General features: G+C 43.1%; 1 protein-coding gene across 10 annotated transcripts; it reads left to right on the top strand.

Annotated features, from left to right (window-relative positions):
* The first annotated feature begins 47 nt into the window (after positions 1-47).
* LOC115347999 (prosaposin) lies at positions 48-25,153 on the top strand. 10 transcript variants are annotated; one of them, XM_041127184.1, is made up of 17 exons: positions 48-178; positions 10,894-11,027; positions 12,074-12,148; positions 12,853-12,978; positions 13,250-13,444; positions 14,394-14,537; positions 15,061-15,117; positions 16,286-16,291; positions 17,394-17,456; positions 17,934-18,047; positions 18,995-19,090; positions 19,295-19,481; positions 19,657-19,808; positions 19,973-20,014; positions 21,427-21,507; positions 22,091-22,198; positions 22,804-25,153. In XM_041127184.1, the coding sequence occupies exons 1-17, from the start codon at positions 136-138 to the stop codon at positions 22,837-22,839; spliced, it is 1,659 nt and encodes a 552-aa protein (XP_040983118.1). In that variant the 5' UTR covers positions 48-135; the 3' UTR covers positions 22,840-25,153. The 10 variants fall into 10 exon arrangements, with proteins under 10 accessions (XP_040983118.1, XP_029885686.1, XP_040983120.1 ...); XM_030029826.2 differs by having other exon boundaries at positions 16,283-16,291; XM_041127186.1 differs by lacking the exon at positions 17,394-17,456.
* Positions 25,154-25,469: the final 316 nt, after the last annotated feature.

Raw genomic sequence — 25,469 nt, 5'->3', positions numbered from 1 at the left:
CCCCCGGCGCATGCGCAGCAGCCGGGCGGGGGGGGGCGGTACGGCGGGCGAGCATGCGCAGTGGCGCCAGGCGCAGCCTTTATATAGGGGCGGGGGGGCGGCGGCGGAGCCGCATTGCAGGCGGGCGCGGGGACGATGGCGCGGCGGCTCCTCTGCCTCCTCGGGCTTCTGGCGGCCGGTAAGCGTTCCCGCCGGCCCGGGCCTCCGCCGCCTTCTCCCTTTCCCCCTCACGTTTAGCCCTAGCGGTCGGGGGACGGTGTTCCCTCACCACCGAGGGCCTGCCCGGGCGGGAGCGGGCTGAGGGCGGCTGTGACAGGGCGCGGGGCGGGGGGGGGGGAGTGTGGAGGGAGGCCGGGCCTAAAGCTGTTTCTCTTCTCTCTTCTCCCAGCAGGACCAGCCGGGCCCGGCTGCCGAAAGCGCAGGGAGAGGAGGCAGCGATAAGGGAGGGTGGCGGGCGGGGGAAGCCTCCTGCCCGGGCCCCGCCGCCCTGGGGCCTAACGGTCCCGCCGGGGGAGCAGGGCCTGGGGAGGGGAGGGAGGGTGGGGGGAAGCGAGCAGGGATTTCAAGGCTGCCTTCGGGGTGGCTGCGGTGGTGGAAAAGCTATGTTTAGGGCGGGCAGCGCCCAGGAATAGCGATCAGGTAAACGCAGGGGGAAGTCTCTGTGAGAAACCAGGCTTTCCCACTGCTGGAAATGACCTCCTAATGACAGTGTGGTAGCATCGGATCGGTTTGTATCCATATCTGACACTAATCGGGCAACTGTATCGGCTCATAGAGCCAAATAAGAGCAATTGGTAGAAACTGTTTTTCTGCCAGCAGCTCTGTTTATCTCTGACACTTCAGGGATAGATGGGCGTTAATCCTCTTTCAGATGGCAAGAGGTAGCCTTTTCTGTTGCATGCTTTTAGCAGATTCATTTCATTAGGGTCTCCTGCTGCATGTGGAAAATTCCACTAATGTTGCTGCCTTGTTACCTGTTGTTGCTGAGGTGGAAGATGGTGGTTGTGGTGGAAATAACATATTCTGCCATTAGTGGTAGGAGTAGAGTTTAGAAAAGGCAATGCTTGTGTTTTGTACTTTGCAGAAGCTAGACAGAGCTACGGAAACGATTTGTAGACTGACTAGAGGGCTAATATGCCTTCAGGTTGTGGTATGGAATGGCTAGAAACCCCAAAATTGAAGGTCTGATGCAGTGATGCACACAATTTTTCGGATAAACTTCCTTTAAATAAGACAAATTTAAACCTAGAGCTTACTTGCTTACGAGTTTAACCTGCAATGTTGCACAAGTCGACTAAAAACCAGCCCTGACTAGCTGTTTAACAGCCATGGGAATAGCCAACTGGCAGACTACAGTAAATTCTGCCTTTGAGATCTTGCATGATTGTACACTAGTGCTTAAGTGGAGTCTTAGTATACTGGTATGTGGACAATTTAATGGAGAATCTCAGACTTTTCAGGCTGGAAACGAGAAAGCAAATGTCAGCTTTCTGTCTGCATATTTATCTGCTTTAATAATACAATTTTTGAGTCTACTCTGCACTGAATTAACTGCCATCAATTATCATTTCTATTGGGACTGTTTCCGAATCACTAAAATCATTGTAGTTTCTTGTGCTTCAAAAGTGAAAAGGATTTGCCTTGAAGTACCTACCAGGTTTCCCATTAGTGTATTTAGGGAAATTGTAATGAGAAACCAGTTCAGCAATGAGAGGTAGCTTGGTCTACCTGTTAAAGCCATGCGTATGCAACTGAGCATAGCAGAAGACTTGTTAGGCCTGTTTTTCTTTAGGAAGTCGCTGTTTTAACACAAATAAACAGCTGTCTGTTTTCACCAAGCTGTCTGTTATGAATACTAATTGACTCACCTATGAAAGCATAGTGCAGATTTTTCTGAAGACCTTGCTGTGACAACCTGAAACACTATTTTCATCTACTAAGCTAACTAATTAGCTGTATCAAAATCTCGCCACCCTTGGCGTATCCTAATGGAGTTACTTGGCTGGTTTACAGCATGGCTGGTAGGCCATGAGGGTTTTTGGTTGACCTACTTGCAGTGCTTCTGTGTATCTTCCCTTTAAGGGAGACGTGAAGGAATTGAAGCAGGAGGTACAGGACTTTGGATCTCTGGACTACAGATATGCTTGTCTTTGAGACCAGGAAGGAAGGAAGGCTGGGGCACAGTTAAAACAGAAGTCAGTTTCTCTTGAGCTGATTTTTAAATTTTTTTTCCTCATGGTAAAATAAAAGTTAAGCTTGGGGTGGAAAGTAAAAGTTTGAGGATGCAGTTATTTCACACCCACCCCCTAAAATAGTAGACTTAGTCTTCCTTCCTTCCAAGATTTCAAACTAATGCATAATTCCTCTATCAAACACTGGTCAGAACATCTGGGGACAGGAAAATTGAAGGCTGGGTTAGTCTGACTTGAATTTTCTGGAGGATGTGGAAAAAGCAGATGGTTGAACTTGGACTGTGTTCTGTAGTTTGCAGGCTTGCTCAATTTGGGAATGTGGTCTCTAACAAAAAAGCTAGGCTGGTGCAGCCCACTGCTGTAGATTAAATTAGGCAAACATTGGAAGGCGTCCTATATCTCTCAAAAAATATGTCCCTGTTTTCTTAGAGGAATAACAGGGAGTGCTGTGGGCATGAGGTGCTTTACAACTGTCACATAACGAAGCAGTGCTTTGATAGTGCACCAGTCATGTGGCTTGTCTAAACCTGCCCTTGCACAATCTCCTCCTTGTTTGCAGAAGAGGTATAAATAGAGTTCTTGGTTGTATCTGGAGGAGCTGCGCAAGCTGTTCTGCCTGGTCACGGTCGCGCTTGGCAGTATGTGCGATCGCATCCGCAGAGCTTCTGAAGTCTTATGCGGTCTTTTTACAATCTCAGTTTGTGCTATTCAGCGTACCACAAAGAAGCAGTTCTGGGAATCTGATAATGGAGATGATGTAGAGGGTGGAACAAGAGAGTGGAAGCTTGTCAGCAAAACTGAACTGTGTCTCTGTCAGGTGACGGTGATGTCAGTTGGGACTCTCCAGGAGGTTGGACTGTGCTGTTTTGGGGAGTGTTTTCTGGTGTAACATGCAGGAAGATTTTTTTACTTTGTATCTGTGGGGGAAGCAGGACCAGTTACTGCTGGCTGCCAGTGGGTTTTTGTTTCAATGTTTCATGTGGACCTGATTCTTCAAAGCAGGCTTGGGGCAACGCCTTGGAACTACGAGACAAAAAAAGGGTTTGCATTTGTTTTTTCTTTAAGGGTTTACTCACAGTCCATTTTCCGTTTTTTTCTTTATGTAGCAGCTTTTGTATGCAATTAATTTGCTGCTATTAAGATATCAGACTTCCTACTGCAAGTTGAAAGGGGTACTTCTGTGGTCTTCGAAGTGTGTGCGTGTATTTTGAGGCAGTGCTTGTCTGTGTACTTGGTCATGGAGCAATGTTTAATTTCAGACATAAGTATTTTTCTTCCTCTTGGAGTGAGGAGTCTCATGTTTACACTGTTTACCCTGACTAGTTTTTAAACTGTGTTCTCTACTGAAAACGTCTGCATATAGAGAGATTTTCTTGGAGATGCTGAGTAAATGAATCTTGCAATGAGATTTCAAGGCTTGTTTTTACCAAATGTAACAGTTTAAAATCCTTTGACTATGTTCACCTATGGGATGCAAGCTATTAGTATGCAGAGATTAGGGGTTAACACTTTCTTCTTTCCTGCTATCAGCTGCTTCATCACTGTACTCCTGGGTAGGTTATTCTTTCACCTTGTGCGCTACAGTTTGACTTTTCCAGGCTCTGCCATCGCTAACTGCTGTCTTCCCTGAAGCTGCTCTTTAAAATGTCATTTTTCATCCCCCTGGCATACTTTCTTTGCTCAGCTGCAGGGGTCTGATGTCTTCCCTTTCCCTAAGGGAGCTTCCTGTTGAGTTGTCTTCCACGTCTGGCATTCATTCTGCATTAGAGCACTTCTCTGGCAGCAGTGTGAAAAAGAGCATTGCTCCTGACACTCTTCTGTTTCTTCCTGGCAGTGTCTTGAACTGACCTCCTGTTTTCTGAAGTTCTTAGATGCCTCTGGAGTTCACCTGTGCTTTGCTGGGACTGCAGTGTGACCTGCGACCAGGAACTTTGTCTTCTCTTACAGATATGTCTGTCTGCATAACTAGCAGACTTTTCCGTTCTTTGTGGTGTGAATATATTTGCCTGGTGAAAGGGGGATGTTAAATACAGAATTCTGCAGAGACTCACATGAAATCTGTTGTGTCCCTGTCCCCCTGCCTCTCCCTGTCCTGTCCGCCCCCCTGAAAAAAACCCAACCAAAACCAACCTAAAACCAACAAACCAAAACCGGAAAGAATAGAGATGGACAATAGGTATGTTCACAACATTTAGCTGTATTTCTACAGGGATCTGCTGCAGGGAAAGATGCTTCTCATAACTTCCTGGGAATATCTTAACATACTGTATGGGACTGCTTACTCCTAATGAGTACCAGATGCCACTGAACATCCAAATATCTCTTCTAGTTTGTCACAGAAAAATCTCAGGTAGAAGTTGGGGCTTGCTTGGCAACCTGCTAGCAACTTCTGGTCAATGTGGAAATTATTCTCTTGCAACCTTTATAGTAACTGGGACAATGTACTGGGACAGTAGAGCTGATTTTACTGTCTTAGCTCATCCTGTTCTCTGTTATCTTTAACTTCATTGTGATTCTCTTACCATGCTTGTCTTCTGGTGAGGGAAGCAAGGGAGCATCTGAGATAAGAACAATGTTTTGCAGCAGAAGTAGCGCACCAGAATGAGAATGCATTCCCCATTTTGAGGAAGAGCCCAATCCTGGCGTTAACGCAAAACTAATTTCTTGTGAATTGCACTAGTTACAAATGCTTCAAGATTTTTGGACAGGAAGACTGATTTTTAACTGACGTCTGCAATACTGATAACTAGGCAGATTTTATCCATTTCTTCTGCAAATTGCATGTACTCTCTCAAATACTGCGGTCACTTTACTGCCTCATTAATCCAGAGGCATAGTAGGCTTCTGGCATGAGTTACTAGCGTGTGGTGTGGTTACAACTTTTGAAATTTTACTTAAACTAACTGACCAGAGAGGCTGTGGAGTATTGAGCCCTTCAGATAACTTCAGGTTGAGGTCACTCCTTGACTTGTTGACACTTTGTAAGATTTGATGGAGAAGTTGATCCCTCTTGACTTCTTAAACACACTTTGCTTTTGCAGTTTTCGAAACAAATGGGGAAAAGTCAGTAACTAGCTGAGCACAGAACGGCAGAGACTGATGCATTCACTTGGTTTGTGGGCATTTCTGGGAGATAATGAATGGTCTTTTTTTTAACATTGCCAAGTGGGACGGCCTGGGAAAGAGCATCCTTCCTGATGAATATGTTAATATACTCAGAACAAATTAGACTGTCATAAAGGCATAAGAGTTGACAGCACCCCAAGTTATCTTCCACATTGGACTTCAACCCGTTAAAGTGAACAGCAGCTCAGCGCTTTCCTTTTCTTGCCAACTGCAGGTTAATTTGTCCGTGAAAATGCTGCTCACAACAAGGTTGAGTCTTTGATTTCAGTTTCGTTGTGTTCTGGGTGATAGTTTTCTGGTTTATCCTCTGGGTCTTTAGGGAACCTGGTCTGGCCCATATAGAATCCCTGTTCATAGAAGCTTATGTAAGGTGTTAACTTTTAAGCACGATCATTAAAGTCTCATTAGTAGATTCAGTACAGCTTTGGAGGAGGTTGCTTAGGATGTTTTTCTGAGAATCTCGGGAAGAAACTCAGGCTGCCTCTCCCTGGAAGAAGAATAAAACAAATGCTTGAGGGGAGGGAAGGTTATTCTCAGGAAAGGTAATTACCTAATGATTTTCCAGTAGCTCTTTGCAGAATGGTAATCCAGCCATTATAAGCTTTCTTTTAGGTTCCTGAAGAACTGAACAGTGCTGTCATGTGCATGGCTCTGTAACCTTTCTAAGTAGAAAAGGTGGTATTGTCTGAGGGGGCTGTCACCTCTACTTCTGACCATATGTTAGTGTTTCCGTTCCCCATGTCTAGCGTTGAGGAGGGAGGTGATAGCATTTCCTGCTTTGAAGAAGTGTCTGGGAGTAATGCATACTTGCTGAAGTAGGTAGGATAGTACCACTGTGAGAGTGAGTTCCAGGTTTCCCTTTATCTTCACAGCCTTTAAACTGTTTTTTGTGTGAATTCTTGGCAGAGCCCCATGCAATGTCCAAGTAGCTGTCACTTGTTAGGACTGTGTTACTGGTGTTCTGGCAGTGTTAGGTTGCTGACCAGGGCCTCAAAGAAAAGGTTTCTCCTTCCTTTTTCTGCTGTTACCCTTCAGCTTTTTGGAGTATTTTGGTTATGTTGTTGGGCTTCAGGCTGTGTTTCTGAGGCAATGCATGTTCTGGGAGATGACTTCTCTTGTCTGTCAAACACGAGCATCAGAATGGTCAGAGTGGGTATGAATCTCTTTTCTCTCTTTTTTTTTTTTTTTTTTTTAATTTTGTTTTGAGAAGCTGCAAGTGTATGCAAGGATCCTAGGGTGCCTGTGGGCTGTCAGCTTGGCTAGAAGCCCAAAAGCTGAAGACTTTCACATCTGAAACACATACCCTTTATATGTGGATTGCATTTCTATGCCCCCTTCTCCTTCCTTCTCCATTTTTTTTGACTGCTTAATTTATGAAAAACTTGATGGAGCAAAGGCTGTTCCTTCTAAAATTGAAGAAACCATATCTCTGAAGCAGTTCAAGCAGGGAGGAGCCAGTGAAGAGGACAAGTAAAGCAGCACCCTGGCCTTCACAGATAGACTTCTTTGGTGCTCCAAAAATAGTGGCTTGTAAGAACTTTGGGGAAAGGGGGCAGGTTTTGGTGGGCATGCCACGTGACTGTTGAGAGCTAATCTGCAGAGAAAGAAGAAATCTATTTAAAAATGGATGACCTTAGATAAAGAACAATATATAAAATAAAGGGATGCCAGAGATAACTAAGAAGGTAATCCCATTGGGTTTATCCAACAAGCATTAAGAGTTGTGTGAGGTAACCGACAGTGCTTTGTTTTCTCTTGGGTTGCAGCTGTGCTGGGGATATGAAATACCATATTAAGGTGTCACTCTTCTTGCAGCAGAGGCTATATTGAGGGAACAGGCAAGATAACTGTTAAATTCGAAACTGTTCATTCTGTTGTGAAACAGCACAATGTCTTAACACACTTCACTGACATATTTGCTTTTGTTGTAACATAAGTTAATATATGAGAAAAACTGCTGTTTCATAATTAAATAGGAGAACAAGCTAAAGGGAAAAAGTAGTGGGAACAGTAAAGCATTTCAGGCTATTTTCTCAATCTGCAAGATCTGAATTAATGCAGAGTTTTTTGGTTTTGTTTCTGTTTTTCCTAGGACATTCAGAAAGGGAGGGTAGATACTGTTGCAATGAAGGTGCATCCTTTCATATTAGACATTGAGTTATGTAATAAAAAATTTTCAACATAATACAGAATAAACTAATACAAGCTTAACTATATTTAAAGTTACTGTGGAAGATGGAAGAAAAGAGGCCATGCTTAGTGCGTGTTGTCTTTGTTCTGTAGCTGCTTTCTAAAATGTGCCAGTGGTGTGTGGCCCTAACAAACAAATTTGCCTAGTCACCGTTTGACCAGAAAGATCTGTAGTGAAAACATCAAATGTAGAGTTGCCTTCTCAGAAGGAAGGAACTTCCCCAGTGTCCTTTGTAACTGAGAGGACACTGCTGTTCCTCCGTTTTCTGTTTTTTGTAGGTAAGCGTTCATCCTCATGGCATAGCTGAGTTGGATTTCCTGAATCTGTTGGCTTTTTTGACAGAAAAGTCATGTAGTTATAGTGGTATTTCATCTTGCTCTGATGTCGTGCAGGAGTGAGGACTTTAAATAATACCTGTGGGAAGGTGTTTGGGGTGCTTACTTGCATCCAAAAAACTACTTTTCAGTGTTCACTGGCTTATGAATGGTTTGATACTTCTCATTCTTCACTGTCCCTGCTGGTCTTGACCTCTTCTGAGATTTTGTGGTTTTGGTCTTCTGTAGAGGATTGCAGATAAAATTAGTGTCCTTATTCTCAAATCTGAAGTGACTGTGTGCCCAGTGGTGGTGCTTTGAACAGAATATGGCTGTGTATGTCTCTTCTGAGAGATTACCTTTTCTTCTTCCAAACTGCTGAGACATGATGCAGGGAAGCAGCGCAATCAAAGGCATCAAGTAGTTGATGTATTGTCAAAAATCAATCTAATTTTAAGACTTTTTTTTTTTTTTCCCCCTTCTGAGCAGAATTATCTGCAACCTGCACTCTGCTCACCTCAAAAGGTCTTGGACTACTGCCTTGCTCTTTGGTTTTCTTCCACCCCAGTGTTGTAACCTGACAAAACCCTGCTGCCCTGCCAATACCACTTGCTGTGTCCTGGCAAGTCAGAGCATTAGTGACTGACTGTGTGTGAGCACCTGTTTGATACAGAAGCCATGCAGCAGGGAATGTTAAAGATGTACAGCCAAAAAAGCTGATAAGTAAGTGTAAATCTGAAGCATAGTATTTATTTTGTCATGTGCTTTTAACGACCCAGTCAGAGGCTATGAGGCAGAAGGAACAAGACCAGCTGTTAGACATTCTGCCGAAACTGGGTATGGCTCTGAAAAGTCATGCAGTGACAGGATCTTAAAGTAAAAAGCCGCACAAAACCTGAAAGTTCATTAAGAGCTAGATCAAACCAGCGCAAGTTACAGCATGTATTCCTCAGTTTGGGTTTTAAACGGCCTCTCAGATCAGGAGTTTGAGAAACTGCTTGGAATAACTATTGTAGTTTTATAGTTTAGTTTTACAGTATGTTTCAAACAGGGGAGGGGGGGTAATTTTTTTGATTTACAGATCTAAAGGCATAGGTTAAAAGCTATACTTGTAAATAGTTGGAAGCCCTTTAATTCCACTCTTTAAAGTCAAGGTCTTGCTTGACTTTAGCCAGAGCTTCACTCTGCCTTGCAGAGCCTTCCTACTAGTGTTAATACCAGTATCTGAAAGGGAAGAATAATTCTTTCGCTCAGCCAAGTGTATACTTGTTTGTTGTCATCCTGCCAGAGCTGACAGCTATTTGGCTGACCAGTCTGACTGATACTTAACTATGCTTGGTGCTTCCAGATCAATAATGCTGTAATTTAAAATAGGCCATCTGTAAATATTTTGCTAACCGTACATTATTAGAAGGTTTGAAATCTTATTCCTAGGGTCCTTATTCCAGCAGTGCTAGTGTGCTGTCTTGCTGAAGAGTAATACGCAATCGAGGCTTTTTGCTGGGACAGAGGGTGGCAAACTTCAAGCTCTTGTGTAGAAAAATCAAGCATGCAAAGCACATTTTTCTTAAAATAAATGGGTCATTCCTCTGAAATCCAGTGTAAACAGGCTTTATAAATCAACAGCTGAGAAGGCTGCAGAATGCCAGCTATAAAGCAGTGTTTATCTGTCTCTGATGTGTAGTGGCTATGTACCTAGCAGATGCACTGGTAATTTAGCCATTAAGTTGATCCTCTAATTGCTTAGAACTGAGATGTGAGAAATGGAAAAGTGATTGTCATCTGTCATAACCTTACTAGAAGCTTCGTAGGAATCAAAAAGCTTAATTCCTGCTTCTTGGTTGACAATGTAATTTTACAGCATTTTGTGATGTGTAAACAGCATTGATGTGGAGATAATGACTCCTAAACAACACCTATACAGCTAATAGGTTTGAATGGGCAATTTATTTCTTTTTTTCCCTAAAACTTTGACAGCAGTGCCTTGTAGGCAGCAGATTTCCTTGGAGCCTGTCTGTGGTAGGATTTTAGGAGTTGTTTCTTCATAGGTTAGTGCAATGTAGGAGGTTGCTGAAGAAACTGAGCCTGCTGACAGATAGGATGGTTTTAGACAACTGGGAGAAGTTGGATGTGCAGTCCAAACAGAACAATTAAAAAAAAAAAAAAAAAAAAAAAAGGAAAAAAAAAAAAAAAAAAGCTTTTCTTTAGGAAGACTGTCCAGAAATGGTATTCTGTGTTTTACTTCAAAACTTTACAGGTTGCAAGGCAATTCCTTGTGGGGTGGGAGGTAATGTCCAGACAAGGACTTGTGCTTTTTTTTACCCCCGCAGATTTTTCTGCACACAGTTGAAGAACTGACCAAGAGGAAACAAAGTCTAAACAGATTTAATGGGTTTAAAAACTATATGATAGAACATGTCTCATTGTTTTCTGTTCCTCTTTTGCTTTGACTTTCTTGAAACTTTCTGTTTTATAATTAGTGTTTTGGTCTGCCCCTGGCTCTTAAGTCCTCCATGTAATGTGTGCGTTGTTGTGGATTCTAATCCAATTAGTTTCCCAGCTCTCACAGTGGCTATATGAGAAAAGGGTGGTTTACCTGGGAGAAGGAATGCAGGCAACAATTACAAGCTAGATGTGACTGCTCATTCAGAGTTGAAGTGACTGCAAGGACAGTAGGATGGGACAACAGTGGGGTTGTAGCTTTGGGAATCAGCTGTCTGAAGTGTAGATCTCTGTAACGAGAAGTTTCTCTGTTTCAAGTCAGCTGGTAGTTCTTGTGTGCTGAGCAAAGTGGGGTTTTGTTTTAATTTTGTCTTACAAAATCCACTTCAGTAGGGAAGTTCAACTGTTATGGTTTTTCTGAGTTCTTTGGCTGTGTAATCTGTATTTGGGACTCATTCTTATGTTTCAGGTCAGAAATTGCTGGATTGAAATGTGCTTAAAAATGTTAGTAAACTTAAGTGGCATACTGGAGAGGTTGTGGTTATACTGTACAGCATTAACCTGCTTGCTTTGGAGTGGAAGTCATTCAAGTGCGCAACTGTGAAAGAATGATTCTTTTTTTTGGCAGCTGTGGCAAGCCCTGTTCTGTGGCAGAAGGACTGTGTGAAGGGTCCGGAGGTATGGTGTCAGAGTGTTCGGACAGCATCACAGTGCGGAGCAGTGAAACACTGCCAGCAGAATGTCTGGAACAAGCCTACTGTAGTAAGTATCAACTACTGAGACTTCTTCCCACCTGTAGTTGAGGTAGCTGGTTTCCATATGCGGATGAAGATTTTTTTCAAGTCTCTGATCAGAGTTAAGTGCTACATCTGACTATGCCTTGGTTACTATGCCTTAATTTGGGTGCTAGATAAAGGTTGCTTTCCATTTCTCTGCCTTGCACAACTTGTCTGCTGACTTCTCCTGTGACCTGTTGCACAATCACTAAGCAACGTGTGGAATGCAACTAGTGGATTTCAGACTCGTTTCTCTTTATTAAACCAACTCCTAATTCACAGAGTTTTCTTACTCTTAACTTGAGCAATGCCAACCTGATAGGCTCATTACAAAAAAAGCTTTGTGCTTCTTTAGGTCTTTCTCATAAATTAATGTTCCACAAAAGATGCAACATATGCTAAATTTTGAAAGCCATGACAGTAAATAATGGTACAAATGTTACATTCAGTGTGGCTTTTCAAGTTGCATTTGCACTAAACGTGAGTGCTGCTGTACTAGATGTAGCTGTAGTTTGTGGTATTGTTTCACAGTTCTCTAGGGGATAAAGGCATTTCACTTACAGATGCATTCTGTCCACCTTGGCTATATCTGTGCTGAGGTATGTTTCAGTTTGTGGAAAAGCAGGGGAAGGGAGGAATGTCAGAATGGCAGAGCACAACTGAAATGAGTGAAGCTGCCTGAAAAGTTCTTAGATTTCTAGTATGTATGAACTCTTTGAAGTGTAAGGTAGAAGAGGTTCAGGAGAAGGCTTCTTGGGGCAATGTACTTTATACTTCAAGGGAGGTGGGACTAGGTGAAATGAGCAAGTGGTAACATGCCTGATTCTTCATACTGTGTTGATTTACTGAAGAAACTGGAGCTGGACATGCTTGGAATAGCCTCACTCCTTATTTAAAAACACCTCTTTCGACCCTGGCTTCAGCCAGTATTCCTTCCTTAACTTCAATTCCAAATGTGATGCTCGTTATTCACACACTGCATTTACAGGTACTTAGTTTTGTCTCCAAGTAACTCTCTACATCTCTCTCCAGAACAGTATCCCCTGTGACTTGTGTAAGGAACTTGTGACAGTGGCTGGCAAGGTTTTGAAGGATAATGGCACTGAGGTAAGCAGAGCTCTCTTTCTCCTTGCCCCAAGGCAGTATTTGATTTCATTGTCTTAACAAGATCACAAGGTGAGGGGGTGAAAGAGTAGTCTGTGTGATGTTTTCCCAGCCTAAGCAGCAAATGTTGAAAGGGGCCAGAGTACATGGGAAAAGGCTTTTAAACAGCCTCTTCTGGTTTAGAGATTAGCAAATTCTGGAGCCTCTCGTGCTCTAACACATCCCTGATTGACTGTAGATGCTTAATAAAATTATTCTTGTGCCAGTGGGCCATCGATCTTAAAAGGTGGGATACTGCAGTCTCTAGGAGTGGGTGATTACACCAAGTAAACTTCATTTTGGTTGTGGGCACTTTTTCCCTTTTTATTTTGTGAACCTTAGGAGTACTTGTGTAAACAAATCACTGTCCCACTAGTTCATAATTTCAGTTCCTCTTCCTAAATGTAAATGTTCTATGCTGGCAAGACTGTGTTGTGCAGGCAGTATTTCATGTTTTCACTTTGACAGGGTCTCATCGAAGGTCCAGGACTGGGGAAAATAGACCTATAATGTAAAACCTCATTCTAGTTTTGCTTGCCAACTGCCTGGAGCTACCTGAGTCCAAGGGCTTTTTTTTAGGCTTTGTGTCATGCATTTTGGGAATGGAAAGGGCATTTGAGAGAGAGAGAGATATTTTGATAGTCTATAGCTCATCTCATCTCTTATAGGATGAGATCCGCTCTTACTTGGAAAAGACATGTGAGTTTCTTCCTGACCAAGGCCTGGTCTCTGAGTGCAAGGAAATTGTGGATTCCTACCTACCAGTTATCATGGATATGATCAAAGAAGAGCTAGTAAGTAGATAACAATTTGCAACTGTTGAAATAAAAAAATCGTGCTCCTCTTGATGCCTGAATTTCTCTTCTGCGTAAGATTGTGCATATGATCCTTTAATCCTGTATGGATCACTGGTGTTGCAATTAATGGGGTAAATTTGAAGACTGCTTCCTTGCTGTAAAATATTTCCCCTTCCTACCATGTTGCAGCTGAATGACTCCCTACTCTGAACTTCATACAAAAGTGCCATCAGTCTAGAGCTTCATGTATGTATCTTATCTCCCCTAGGACAAACCTGAAGTTGTATGTAGTGCCCTCGCACTGTGCCAGTCCCTTCAGAAGCACCTTGCAGCAATGAAACTTCAGAAACAGCTCCAGTCCAATAAGATACCAGAGCTGGACTTCTCTGAACTGGCATCCCCATTCATGGCTAACGTGCCTCTTCTCCTTTACCCTCAGGACAAACCCAAGCAGAAGTCTAAGGTAAGGGTGCAATGCTATTCCAGTGTGCAAGAGAAGTGCATGTTTTTTGCTCCAGAGCTTCAGTGCTCCTTTGTGTAAGAACTTACTGATGATTCTTGGTAAGGGATTGTGGTACTGGGCACAGATTAAGCTGATGTGCTTCACCTGGCTGACTGTCTCCTATTGAATTTTGTGCTGCTCCATACAGACAGCTACCTCTTCCCATAACCTGTGAGTTTAAAGCTAAGATGATAGCTGCAGCCCCTGTGAACCGCATGTATAGTCTTGGATTAACAACCGTGGTCTATGAAGACTAGTTTTGTGCTGGGTTGTTCCCATTCAGGACTGTAGTAGTCAAGCAGGTCTTACTGGAAACAATTTCTTCTGAGAGCAAGTTTGGCACCAGTGTTCAAAGGAAGAATTCTCCCACATTCTGAGTAATCTGCTAGCTGTGCCCTTCAGGGGAGGCATTCCTCTCTGAATCCAGAGGTGACAGACTGGATCAGAAAAGAACAAATAGTTGACAAAGGGGAGTAGATGAGACAATGAACTTGTGAGTAGAGGCTGCGTCTTGATAGGAAGCCTAGATATGGGAGTTAAACAGTTGAGTCGGTGCAGAACAAGCTGCTGTGGGTGGAGCAGGTAAGATCTATGCCAATTTTAGAGACCTTCCCACTGTGGTCTGTAACAAAACCAAGAGATTTTGGAGATTGAGTATCTTAACAGTTATCTCGGGTTTCAGAGCCAAGTAGGTACCTAATCTCCATCTAGTGGCTGGTGCACATACTGGCAGTAGCTTGTCTATTCAGGAATGGCTATTCAACTTTCAAGAAGCTCAGGCTTTCGAGTATTCTCTATAGAGTATTTATTAAGGTTTGTATATAGTTTAAAATAGCTTTTAAAACGGAAGCTTCTAAAACATGTTACGTGAAGATATGTCAACTTAAGTTTCCTTTCACTCCTTGTCCAGGGAAGTGGGGATGTATGCCAAGACTGCATTCAGCTGGTTACTGATGTTCAGGAAGCTGTGAGGACAAACTCATCTTTTGTAAAGTCTTTGGTTGCTCATGCCAAGGAGGAGTGTGACCGTTTGGGACCTGGAATGTCTGATATGGTAAGCTATCTCTTGTGTTTAAAAATCTGTTCCTGTATGCAAACATAAAATAGTTTGTTCGGTGCCTTAATCCTCTGAATGCGATCTCTATTTAATAAAATAGTGTGTCACATTTAGGATTTGTTACACAGTATAACAGTAACAACACCGAAACTGTAAACTTTCTGGTCAAGAAAAGTTGGGTAGGGTGGTGTGTATGGGACTGGGGAGGAGGAAAGACTCAGGATTGCTGCTAGCCCTTAAAGGCCTTTTTCATAAAGATGATCTGGCAGGGTAATGTGGTCATATCAATGAAGGGGCAGTGCTTTTGCCCTGAGAGGAAGAGAAAAGGCCTCATCAGATAAGCAGCTATGTATGCAATGATTGTGTAACCTGAAATATTTGGGACAAGCTCTGAAAGACAACAGAATAGTTAAGTAGAGCAGGTAAATTAATACCTTGAGATGTATTAGAAAATTCTAGATTAACTCTATAGCTTAAGTGGTTTGATATTTACAAGACTTTCTTTTCCCACTTCCTGCAGTGCAAGAGCTATATCTCTGAATATTCTGACTTGGCTATCCAAATGATGATGCACATGGTAAGATCAGTAGAATATAATATTTGCTCTCAGTTCACTTTTCTGCTTTGTGTAGCTAACTTATTTGGAAACAGGAAACATTTACTGCAGTAAAAGTCTGGGGAGAGCCCTTGCTCTGTAAGTCTTGGTGTTAATGCTTTGAACTTGGCATTTAATTGGGTAGTAACTTCAGTCTCAGAATGCTTTCTTTAGCACTTTCCTCTTCTTTCACAACCACTTCAGTGGTGCAAAAGGCACGCTAATCCTTTGAAACACAGAAGGTGCATTACCTATGTTCCTTTATACTCTTTTATCTCAGTCCTGTACTTATACCATTTCCCCCGCCCCACCAAATACCGTGTTAAGCATATTAGAGTCGGTCTTTGTCACAGTATTGCAAAATTGGTTCAAGTGTTAGAGATAATGTGTCTATTTGAAGCAAGACTAAATGTCCTTCTTCTGGAATAGCTATCTCAAGACTCCTGCTCTCTGAGCTCTTGATAGGAGCCATGGAAAGTGAGTGGTACTGTACTAGCTTTGGTCTTCTGCAGCAACATGCAATACATTTTTCCTCTGACCACCTCCATAGTACCTCTTTATCCAGAGATCTCAAAGCCTTTAAAAAATTAAAAGGGTAAGCCTTTCCTTAGAGAATGCAGTGCCTGGATGCCACAAGTAACATAACAAATGATAGGTGAATTCATGAATAGAGTATGGGTCTGACTTGAACCTGAATTTGGCAACACAGTGGCCTTTTTTTGTTTCCAGTTGCTAAAGGCTACTTAGAAGCTCATACTGCTGCTTAAGCATTTTGCCAGGTGAAGCAAATCTTTGTTCCAGCAGCAGTTAGTTTCTCATTTTAAGCATTGCAATACAGTGTGTTGCTAATACCTGAAATTGGAATATGACCACACCTTGCATCCGGCTGAGTGTTGTTCAAACTCTTTGGAGGTAGTCTTGCCCAGGATGCTTTAATAACTTCAAATGAATAATGCTGGTTAGCACTGTGCAATTAAATGTGAGTTGCTGTAGCAATGCTAAGGATCTTTGGGGTGGGGACCATGTCATGTTCCATCATCTTCATGGAAAGAGTATATGCAGTTCCAAGTGCTTGACATTTTTTTCTCTTAACTGTTATCTTTAATTTCTCCTCTCTTCCTCTGTCACCAATCTCCCCTGTCAACAGAAGGATCAGGTAGGTGAGCAACTTGCCTGTGGTGATAGCCTGCTTGTAGTTCACTTCTTGCTCTATTAGCTGTGTACATGGTGTGACTGTACTCAGTGTTGACAGATACAAGGGATATTTATGTGCCTAAACCAGAGAAAGACTAGACTTCATCCAGTGGATCAGTCCTACTTCCAGCTCCAGATACCAGTTTTTGCTACTAAGATTTCAGCTTGATAATGCTTTGGCCAGTGGAGCAGAAAATATGCTCGCTTTCTTACAAGAAGGATTAGATGTAGAAAAAGCATGCCGGTGGCTCCTGTCAGCTTCTGGTTTAAAGTCTGGGCTCAAAAGTGCTTGAGTGAAGCTGTCCCTGGGTCTGTTCTTGGTTAACCTTTAAATCTAGGACAACTGTATAGATATTTGGAGTATATGAACTGAAAAGGAGACGCAGGAGGCCTTTAGGCTCCTGCTTCCTAGAGCTATTTGGGCTTTTAATTTAACCAGTCCTGGGAGACCTTGTGTCTGTCATCTCTCTGTGAGAGAACATGTTGTGTGTATGTGGGTGTTGCTGTAACATTAATATCTGGAAATGCTTCTTACAATGCATGAACTAAAGGGCTTGACTTAAAGGTACTGCCTGGAGTAGTCTGAAGCAGCATTGTATCTTTGAGATACTGGTTTTGCCTGTGCATGAGGTTGTGGCATGACATATTAACTGTTGCATACGCACGCCTCTGCTGTAAGAAGCTTGATGCCCTGGTGACAGGGTGGGGTATGATCATCAAATTACCTATAGGACCAAAGGTAACTTTTTTTTTTTAGCTTAAGTAGGCTTTAGGTGGGAAAACTCAAGTTTTGTGTATTACTCTGTACAGCCTTTCTCACTTTGTGCGGGTATAATGTGGCCTCCTTAGAGCAGTTTGCCTAATGTCCGGCATTTACTTTTGCATTTAGTAGTGTATGTTTCTAAAACCTTTGAGAAAAACTTAGAAAGCTTTTTTAAAGGCTTTGTTTCTGTTTGGTGTTTTCCCTCTTAATGTGAAAAGAACACTTGAAATAGAGTTACTGCAGATACTTGTAAAAAAGGTTAGGCTTAAATTATAACATGGTAACTTTTTGCTTCTTATAGGCTGTGTTCAGTAATGCGGGAATCTGTTTGCAAAGTGTGATGTTACTGGATGCTTTAAAGAAGGTAGCTTGCAGATGGGAGAAGGAGTCCTTTCTTCTAGGCATTTCTTTCAGCTTTTGGGTGAACTCTGAAGTCAGAATAATTAGCCTCTTCTGTGATTACTTAAAGCTTTCAGGGGAGCAGCTTCGCAGATGCAGGTCTAATGTGATGCTGGTGGCCTGTTTTGGTGTTGGTAGCTCTTAAGTCAACTCCTTTGAAGGGCTTGCGTAGTGTATTATTAGCTCATGGTAAATGGGGTTTTTAAAATGGATGTGGCCTAACCTCTTCCTCTTTTAAAGGAATTGCTAAGTTTCATCTGGTAGTTGTCCTGCCTATAACCATACCAAATGCTTTGGCAATACTTGAAGTAGAAGTAGTCATGAAACTTCTAGTTGTGTTGGAGCCTTTTAGAAGTTCGTTCTCTGTGCCTGCTTACAGGCTCCACAGAAAGGGCAGAGTCTTCTAGACTTTAAAAAAAATTGCTTATACATCTCTTTCCAGCAACCAAAGGATATTTGTGCCATGGTTGGGTTCTGTCCTTCAGTGAAATCTGTTCCCCTTCAGACTCTGATGCCAGCTCAAGTGGTTCATGAAGTGAAAATGGAAACTGTGGAGGTAAGATAGACTTTTTGTACTCAAACAGCTTTGCCTTCCTTTTTCCGTTAGTGTAATGAGCTAGGTGAAACAGAAGAACAGGAACTTTTATGTATAGAATAATCCAAGTCTCCCTGCATATAAATTCCTGGCCTCTTCTTGTTTCTGATGCTCATCTATGCAGTAGGAGAGCTTACTGGTTTGTTAGAATAGCAGAGCCTATGCTAAACCGAAGCTATACGGTAATGCTTCAGGACCGAAATGGGAACTCTTGTTCCTTCAGTAGAGTATAGCAGCCATTCTAAATGACACCTCAAATGTTAGAGGACAAATTGGTGAGTTTGAGTTTTGCTCTACATTTGGAGTTATGCTTTGATCCCTTTTAAAAAAGGGACAGCACTCTGCATGTGCAGATGAGTGATCAGAGTCAGAATGCTGAAGCTCTGAGTTTGGAGAAGCACCTTAGCTTCCCATGGCCTTTGGGTGAGACATGGGCTGAGGTTTTTTTGGAAAGGAAAGTCTCTTTTGAGGACAGTAACTTCCTCAGGCTCCAAACAATTTCCCTCAAGTCCCTCAGTTTCTAGGTTTCTTTTGCAAACAGGAGGGTGCTCTCCTCAATGTATTTGAAAAAACAATTCATATTTCCCTTGACTCCAGTCACTGTGGGGCTGCTTATTTCTCCATGTCTATTAAATTCAACTCCCCTCCTTATACAACCTGGGCATTGTAGTCTTAATTAGTCATACAAAATGACTGTTCATTCAGAAAGGCTTTTTACTGAGACGTTTGAGGTTGGTTTTGGGTTCTGAATGACCTTTAGAATTCAGCTCAAACTGGCCAGCTAGGTAAATGAATTGGTGTGCTACACCTGAATGTGAATGCTGTTAGACTGATCTTTTACAAATTGTTCCTGTCAAATCTGGTCAAGTGCTGCTTTATCGTTTTGTATGTTTCTTCTGTGTACTCAGAAGGCCTCAGTTCAAGAGAAAACTTTTTCCTTGTGTGAAATATGTGAGACCATGGTGAAAGAAGTGACTGGCCTCTTGGAGAGCAACAAGACAGAGGTGTGTAAGTGGTGGAAATGGTACCTCATCCTAGGCTTTGGCTAAAATCGGGCTGTATTGGAGGGGGAGGGAAAGTTAATTTTATTGCCTGTTTCATGAGAGCAAGATTTCTATCCTGGGTGGGAGGGAGTAAGAAAACATGTGCTTATGAACTGAGTCAGATTTCTGTTCCTCACTTGCCACGCATCCTTCATTGTGCTTCAGGAGGAGATTGTGCATGAAATGGAGGTGATCTGCTACCTGTTCCCAGCGAGTGTCAAAGACCAGTGTAAGGACTTCATAGATGTCTATGGCCAGGCTTTGATTGACATGCTCTTGGAGGCAACGAATCCTGAAGCTGTGTGTGTTATGCTGAAATGCTGTGCAGCCAGCAAGCCTTCACAGCAGCCAGGTTGGTAATGAGGAGTCGGTGGTGTTGCAAAATGAGCTAGTTCTCCTATGATTATCTGTCTTTTGAGGACATGTGCTTTAGTACTTTGCTGATGCTGCCTCCTTTCTTTTATTTGTGGGAACTACCTAAGCAGTGATGTTTGTGCATTTTTTTGTTTGTTTTTTTCCTTTCTCAGTTTTAGTGAAACCTGCAGGTGGCTTCTGTGATATCTGCAAGATGGTGGTAGCTTATGCAGACAAAGAACTAGAGAAGAATGCCACGACAGCTGAAATTGAAGCTTTACTGGAAAAAGTCTGTCACTTCCTGCCAGAGTCTGTCAGTGATCAGGTAAAGCACTTGTGCAGGAGGCAGGGTGAAAAGCAATCGTCTTGTTGATTGTTGGGAACTGTCCTTGTTGATTTGTTGGGTTTAAGTAGGTCCTATAGTAACAGTTATGCTTACCTCATTTTCTGAGAGTTTCACCTGATATTCTGTCTACATGCTAATTTTAGGTCCGTCTCTCAAGTGTGTCTACTTCTGCTATAAATGTCCAGGTACTCATAATAGAGGTCTCTGTGTTTGGCCAACTGCCTTGGCCTCTGGCTGGAGACAAACTGTCCACAGGTGCAGCTGGAACTGGCTTGTGTTCAGCAACTTGATCCTTCCTAAGTTTTTCCCTTTACTAGTTAGCACCAAAGCATAGCAGCTTCTCAGGTGCAGTAGAGCAAAAGAGAGGGAGCAGGCTTGATCTGAGACAGTCAAATGACCACATGGGCCTTGCTGTGTGGCATCCTGCTTTCCAGTCAGAACAAGGCAGGTAGAGGTGAACAGAAGGACAAAACATCTTGCAGAGTATTTGCAAAAACTAGAGAGCAGCACCTCTTGGTGGCTTTTGTAAGAGTAGTCAGTCTTCCTCTGCTAGATGCTGGAAGGAGTTTGGGGTGCAGGGGGATTAGGTTTTCACACTCCCCATCCTTGGGGGTTGGCAGTCCTCTGAACAGATAGAGACTTTTAAGGGCCTGAATTGACTGGCTGGATTGTTGTACTAATTTGCAGTCAGTAAAGGTTTGCCTGGAAGTACTCTGTGAACAGTGGGTGGGAACAGCTGAAGGGTTTTTTTTCTCAACATTGATCCTGTTTGGGGGATTAGCAAAGTAATTGGAAGCAGGCTGGCATAATTCCAGTGAGACAGCAAAAAGCAACACCTGTTAGGCCACTGCTATCAAGGTTTACCTGGAAATCTTATTAGGTGGCTGCTGAGTGTCAGCAAGTGGCAACTGCTTGTAAGTTTACTAGGCATACAATAGACAGGCTTAAAGCAGCTATGAAACAGCTATTCCTGCTAACTGCTGTGAGGCTGTTTAATAGCTGTGGTTTGCTTATTAATCGGTGCCGTTAGTCTCTGCTGAGAACGCCAATATCTTTCTGTGCTTTGGAGATGGCCTCTCCACTAGAGGGCTGACTTATCGACGGGAAGTGTTTGTGCTGCTGCCTGGTCTGAAGCGAATAGTAACTACTTGGGCTAAAAGTGCTTAAGAGTCATTACTGCATTGCTGCCGTCCTGTTCAGGATGTTTGTCTCCAGCTCCTTCAGTGTGCTTTCCTCTTGAGACAGCAGTGATCTCCACAATTAGAGACTAGACTTTGCAAATCAAAGCCTGTCCTGCTTGGTTCTTTTCCCAAAGTCTGTCCTGCTTGCTTGCTTTTCCTTTTGACCCTTTTCTCATCATAACCTGTCTGCAGACAGCTGCAGGCAGGTATGAGCTAGCAAAAAACGATGTAGTTGTGTGATTAGTGTGATGCTGAGTCCTTTTCGATCTGTAGAGCTCAAGCCTCTGGTTTATCAGTTTGGAGTGTATTATTGGGGGTGTTTGGAGTAGTGTACAGGCCTGCCTGCTGAAGACCGTATCTTCCTCTTCTTTCTAAGGCTTTAACAGGAGAATCTCTCAACCTGTGTTTTGTTACAGTGTGTTCAGTTTGTGGAACAGTATGAACCCGTGGTTGTGCAACTCCTGGCAGAGATGATGGATCCCACTTTTGTTTGCACTGTGAGTATTGCATTTAGTTCTCTTGACTACAGGCTCTGATACAGTACTGCCTACTCTTCTGTATGCCTTTCAGTGCCTAGCATGCAGAAACTCTGCTGGAATGAAAATCAGCACACTGAATGCTTGGAGCAAATGTGATTGTGCAAGGCCTCGGGCTTACTGAATGGACAGCTGTCTGACTGCCAGCCTTGTGCAAGGAAGGATAGAAGAAAAGAGCTGCCAGTGGTTATCCACTGCTGAGGTTCAGTAACAAGGTGTAGTGTGCCCTGAATGTGATGAGAAGAAGTTAAATGACATTTCTTGAGAAAGGTCCCTTCCTAGAAGCTCTGTTTCTCAAAAATTAATATGAAGAAGCAGTTACGGTAACGTAATGCTTTCTTGTGTCAGGTTACTGCTTCACGTTTACTCATTCAGCTGCAAGTGTGATGTCAGTTGTCAGTTGAGCATGGTACTGTGGGAGCTCCTGAAGCTACCTCAGTGTTGCTTCCACAGTCGGTCAGGTAGAAGCTCAGACGTAAGGGTGGAGTTGAGATCTCTTGGTGCAAATAGAAAGATGCTGACTCCAGTGCTGTTCTTTTCACAGAAACTTGGAGTCTGTGGATCAGCTAAACAGCCTCTCCTGGGGGACAATGCTTGTGTCTGGGGTCCAGGCTACTGGTGTAAGAACATGGAGACTGCTGCACAGTGCAATGTATGTAAAGCAGGATTCTGCCTCAAGTTTCCTATTGGTCTTTGATAGCTCCTTATAAACTACTTTTCTGGCTTCTATACCACACTTTCAAGTGGATTCAAATGGAATTCCAGTTTCAGGAAGCAAAAGGGTACCAGCTAGAGGTGGTTGAGTTTTATTGGAGGATCTTCCATAGCCCTTAGCTTTCTTAAAGCAGACTGTTTCCTTTCCCTTTCATTCCTATCCCCCACCTGTCTATTAGCATTTCAGAATCTGTAGTAAGGTACAGTGTGAGCTTTATATTTAGTCTGTGTTCCCACAGCCAACAGACCATGTCACAACCTTTCATCAGGCTCTGAAAATTGGCTTCCCAGTATTGCTGTGGGCTGATGCTTTCTTTGCCAGGCCTTAACGGCTAAGGGTCATCAGCGTCCTTTCCTGAAGCTTCTGGGTGGGGATGAGGATGTTATTTATTCTAGTCCTCTCTGAAATCACTTATTTTAAGAAAAACAGGTTTGCTCTCAAGATCTTGGCTCAGAATAAGGTGTTGAATTGTGTGTGTAGATGCACACTTGTTTGCAGCCAGGCTTTTTTTCCACTAACATACGCTATTTCTTTCCCTTTAGGCTGTTGATCACTGCAAACGTCATGTGTGGAACTAGAAGAAGAATTTCCAGTTCTGAAAGTTTGCCATGGCTCTTAAAAATGTGGGCCGAGGTTGGCGGAGAGCTGTATCTCAAATGTCCCTCCTCTCTGCCTCGTTAACAATTTGACCTTCAAGTTCCTTTATTGTAACTCTTCTGTAGCAGTGCTGCTGTTGAAGGATCAGATCTTCATTGTTGACTTAACGAAGATATTTCTGATTGTACAGTTTAACTCATTATCCTCCTAAAAATAGTCAGTGTGTTGTAGATTTTTAATTGGTAGGCTGAAGTGGTTTTTTTAGGTGCTGGGAAGAATGGCAGAGAAGGTGAAATGAGACAAGACTATTATCTTTTAATTTAAAAACAAAGAACAAGATAGCGACTAAACTTTCAAATGTCTTTCTGTAGTCAGAATTGGGAAGATAACATGCTTTGCGTTTTTAACATCTGGCTGGAATATTAATTTTCTGTGTAACCGTAGGGGAACTCTAAGAGATAATGTTGAATATGGGAATCCCTTCGGCTGGAATTTTCAAAGCTCTACAGGAGGGGACTTTGTGTGCCCAGCTAACTTTCAAAGTAACTGGTACCTAAAAAGATGCATTTGAGTGACCACGCTTTTGCATTTGAGTGACCACCCTTACGGCTAGTGGTGTTATCATAGCTAAGGAAACCCTCCCTCCACCCTTGATCATATCCTTTTTAGTTCCTTGGACTACTCAGTCTAAGCATGGGTGTTCTGCTGTCAAGCCCCGTACAGTGGGATTTCAGTCTTTTGAAGCATGCTGATGTACTTAAGGAATATCCGGCTCCCTTTTTTCTTACCCTAGTTGCTCAATTCTGCTTAGTCTTGCAGCGTCCTACATGCAGCCAGCTGGGTGCCAAGGAGGTGGAGCGAGCTGGGTTGGTAGAAGACAGAGGGGAAGAAGTCAGCAGGGGCTGTGCATATGTCAAAGTGACGTCAGCATAGAGGGCAGAACGCATGGAAAAATGTTTTTTATTGTAAGCTCTCATTTGTTCCTTGATCTGTTTTTTTTTCTCTCGTAGTGTATATCAGTCATCTAAAACTTCAGAGGCGCTATGAGGCTTGTGGGCAGTTTCTGTTGCTGCCACCCATTCTCACTGACACTCACCTTCTGAGTAGTTTGAAGTATACATTTTTTTCCAGAGTTCCCATTTCTGTTGGGAAATGTGTCTGAGTAGCAGGTGGAGATGGCAGATGGTTAAGAGCACTGGAGTAGGTATTTGGCAGCTCTGCTGGCATACCTGACAACCTGCCTTTCACACCTCTGCAGCATCCCAGTGAAACGGCCTGAACTTTTGAACAAAAGCCTTTCAAGGTAGGCTGCTACCCTGGGAACAAGTCAGGCCCTTGAGGTGTAGGGGCCTTGAGAATGAGAATCGTGCTCGTGTTGCTTGAGATGGACTCTGTATCCCTGACCAGCATGTAGTGCGTAGTTCTGATCAAGTTAACCCCCAAAATAGAGGCACCAAAGTAGCTCTGAGGAGGCCTTTGGGAAGGAGGAGCTGGGCAGAGGTGGGGCTTTGAAAATTCCAGTCCTGTTCAGAAAGGTGCCGGCAACTGCTGCTGTTCCTGTGGTGTCTTGGGTGAGGCAGGTGCTCCGGTAACAATGCTTTAGCAGCAAGCAAAGTAATTTTCATGCAGTTTAATGGAAAACCACTGGACTGCAGCTTTTTTGTTACTACGTGTACATACTAAATGTCTGGGCAGTGGTGACAGACAGCGATATCGGTTTGTCTTTCCTGTTTGCATTTGTACAGAATGCTGAAGCACTCATGGCTTTAAAAAAAAAAAAAAAAAAATTCCCGTAAAGTTGTAAAATACCTGCAGCTTTCTGTCTTGGCAGGCTTGTGCAGTGGTTCCAGCCGTGTATCCCAGTTGGGGTAGATACGCCAGATAGGAAATGGGCTCCCTTCAACGTTGCTGCCCTGGAGGTACGGGTTGTGTTACACCATGGCATGTAGTACAGTATTTGATCTTTTAAACTGGATGGCATTCTCTTAACATGAATTTTTTTGGGGGGGAGGTGGGGATGGATTGACACTTGCTCTTATGGGTTGGCAAGGTTTTAATTTTCTTGGGTTTTTAGTAGTGAAGGATTCGTGCTAGCAACCTGTCAGGTGAGGTGAACCAGGGGAAATCCTGTGCTAGCGCTGGGAGCCTCTTTAGTTTTCTCCCTTCCTGTGGACTGTGGCACCTGACCTGCTTGAGTTATGCTGGGGGGACACGTGCAGTTGCTTTCTAAAGAACATTGTCTTGATTTTTGCACAAAAGCTTCCTTAATGAACAATAAAAACTTCTGTAAACCGATAAGTTTGTGCGTTTCATTTCCTTGTGTGCTAGTTGCCGAAGGATCTTGTTAGCTTCCCCTTTGCTGCAGAGCCAGGAGGAAGCATGTCCCAAAATGTCACTGGGAATCTGGGGCTGAATGGCAGGATTCAGGTTCCCATTGAGTTGCCATCACCTCGCAACATGCGTGTCCCATCAAGCCTTTGTTATATTGAGTGCAGTTGCAGGTTCAAGAGGCTTGCCAGGGGTTGCCACTGCCGTTCTCTTCCCTGGATGAACGCAATGCCTGATGTGAGGCAACAGCCCTGTGTTGCAATTTCTCTGCCTTGCGCAGGCT

The sequence above is a fragment of the Aquila chrysaetos genome, chromosome 11, assembly GCF_900496995.4.
Source record: "Aquila chrysaetos chrysaetos chromosome 11, bAquChr1.4, whole genome shotgun sequence".
NCBI classification, from domain to species: domain Eukaryota; kingdom Metazoa; phylum Chordata; class Aves; order Accipitriformes; family Accipitridae; genus Aquila; species Aquila chrysaetos.
The sequence above is the reverse complement of the archived record's forward strand: the minus strand, read 5'-3'. Positions and strand labels throughout refer to the sequence as shown.